The 1,906-nt window shown below is 33.1% G+C and overlaps 1 protein-coding gene across 1 annotated transcript in view; it reads right to left on the reverse strand.

Moving 5' to 3' along the window:
* The window catches only part of LOC109851246, a 12,894-nt gene continuing 11,540 nt past the window's right edge, over nucleotides 553-1,906 (reverse strand). Inside the window, exon 2 of the mRNA XM_020421287.1 lies at nucleotides 553-1,509. Coding sequence (XP_020276876.1) covers nucleotides 643-1,509 — 867 coding nt within the window. The 3' untranslated portion in view covers nucleotides 553-642. The remainder of the gene's footprint in view (nucleotides 1,510-1,906) is intronic.

Raw genomic sequence — 1,906 nt, forward strand, 5'->3', positions numbered from 1 at the left:
AGTAAATTGAGGGTCCACCAACTTTTTAACCATTGGATTTGCTTTGATGTTTGTGTTATGTGTGATAAATATCAAGACTATATATCTTTAAAATTGCATCTAGCATATAAAAAGTTGATGAATAGAGCTCTCAATTAACTTAAATGTACTCTAATTAACTTTATAGTCTTCTGAGAGTTCTATCTGCCACAAATTTCTAGAACTTACTATTTCTAGGTTTCAAGGTAAGGACTCCTAGCTGTTCTATATTTTTTGTAAGCGTGAAAGAACATTGTAAGGACTTTTGCCTTACCGAGGACTTTTTTCAATAGATGATATTAAGGACCTTTGTTGTATACATCCTTTACAAAAGAGTATACCAACATTTGGTTATGAAAAAGTTCTTTTCGTTGAGTTTAAAATGGTAAATAAAAGACATATAGGCAAACAAAGAGATACAGGCAAACAAACAATCACACTTTTATTCGAAATATTATAAAAGACAATACAAGAGAGTCGTCAACATTTCCTTTAGAACTAAAGGAAAAGCTGAGAACATTTTGATAGCAGAGTTACATACACACAAACTCTAAGGCTACATATAGCTAAAGCTAATTGTCGAGTTTAAGCTCTCGCATCTTGCATCTAGTAATTCCTCACAGCTTAAGAATGCTTCGCTTTTGCTCTCCTAATATTCAAGAATTGTTCTTTTTTTTCTTTTGATTCCGTATTAAGGATATAGATTTGATCTTTAATTTCTTCTGGCAGCTTTTCATCTTTTTCACGCCAAGTTACTGTCCATCTTCCAATTTGTATTCCAGTAATATCTGTCAACATGTTTAATGCATTCATTTCGCCTTGTAACTTTTGGAAATTAGCTTCTTTTAATTCTTCATAATCTTTTTCAAAATGATTACTTCCAGTCCAACGATGGTACGGTTCAATGGTGTTTTCTTCGTTGACGAACAGTTTGACTCTCGCAGCATCCATACGTATTTGAGTTATGTTCGGCACTTCTGCAGTGATATATATGAGTAGCGGAAACTTGAAACTTTTAAGACAGTCTTGAACTCCACTTGGAAAACACCTTATGTGATTATGATGAACATTGTAGTAGTATTTTACAAGGCCTTGGTTAATGAAACTTTTAAGTTGATTCTTCTTGTTGCAGCCTTGGATGATTAGCTTGGGAACATTGTCGAGGTCGTCTTTGTGATACCCATAGAAAGTAGGGGACTTTTTCTGAATATTTTCCCAATTCCATTTGAGCTCGAAAAGATTTAAGATTCTTCTGACGCGTTCCTGCAAATCTTTCGGAAGTTTTTGATAGAAAATACCAAGATTGTCAGCATAATGTTTCTGTTTAAACTCTTTCGGGAGTGTATTTTTCTGTTTATGCTCTCTCAGGAGATTTCGCTCTAAGCGACATTTCTCTTTGATCCTTGCATTATATGTCTGTTTTTTGTCTCTTAGGACTATCAGATTTCCCGTCTGTTTATCATCTCTCAGGATCTTTTTTCCTTTATTCATCTGAAGCATATAACAAGGTATAGGATTAGTACTCTGATAATATAAGGAGGTTAGCATTTCTCTTGTAAAGGCATCTGGTAAGCAATTCTTTTCTCCTGCAATATGCTTAATATTGAAAGTGAATTTCTTAAACCACATTTACCATCTATAAGCATTCTTCCATGTGCCATTATTGGTTTGCTAAGTTTCAACTTTAAGAGAAGTGAAGAAAGTTTTCTGAGACATTGTTTAAGTTATATTCTAACAGATCTTTTAGGACTTTTGTTGTGATGGAATCTTAGTTCTCAATTCTTCAATCCTTTGTATGATATCATCATAATATATTTTTCGATTGATATTTTCTATTAATCTTATAATCCTCAATTGATTTGCTTTCAACGCTTCTAGACTTGGATTA

Source organism: Asparagus officinalis, chromosome 8 (genome assembly GCF_001876935.1).
Source record: "Asparagus officinalis chromosome 8, Aspof.V1, whole genome shotgun sequence".
Classification (NCBI taxonomy): Eukaryota; Viridiplantae; Streptophyta; class Magnoliopsida; order Asparagales; family Asparagaceae; genus Asparagus; species Asparagus officinalis.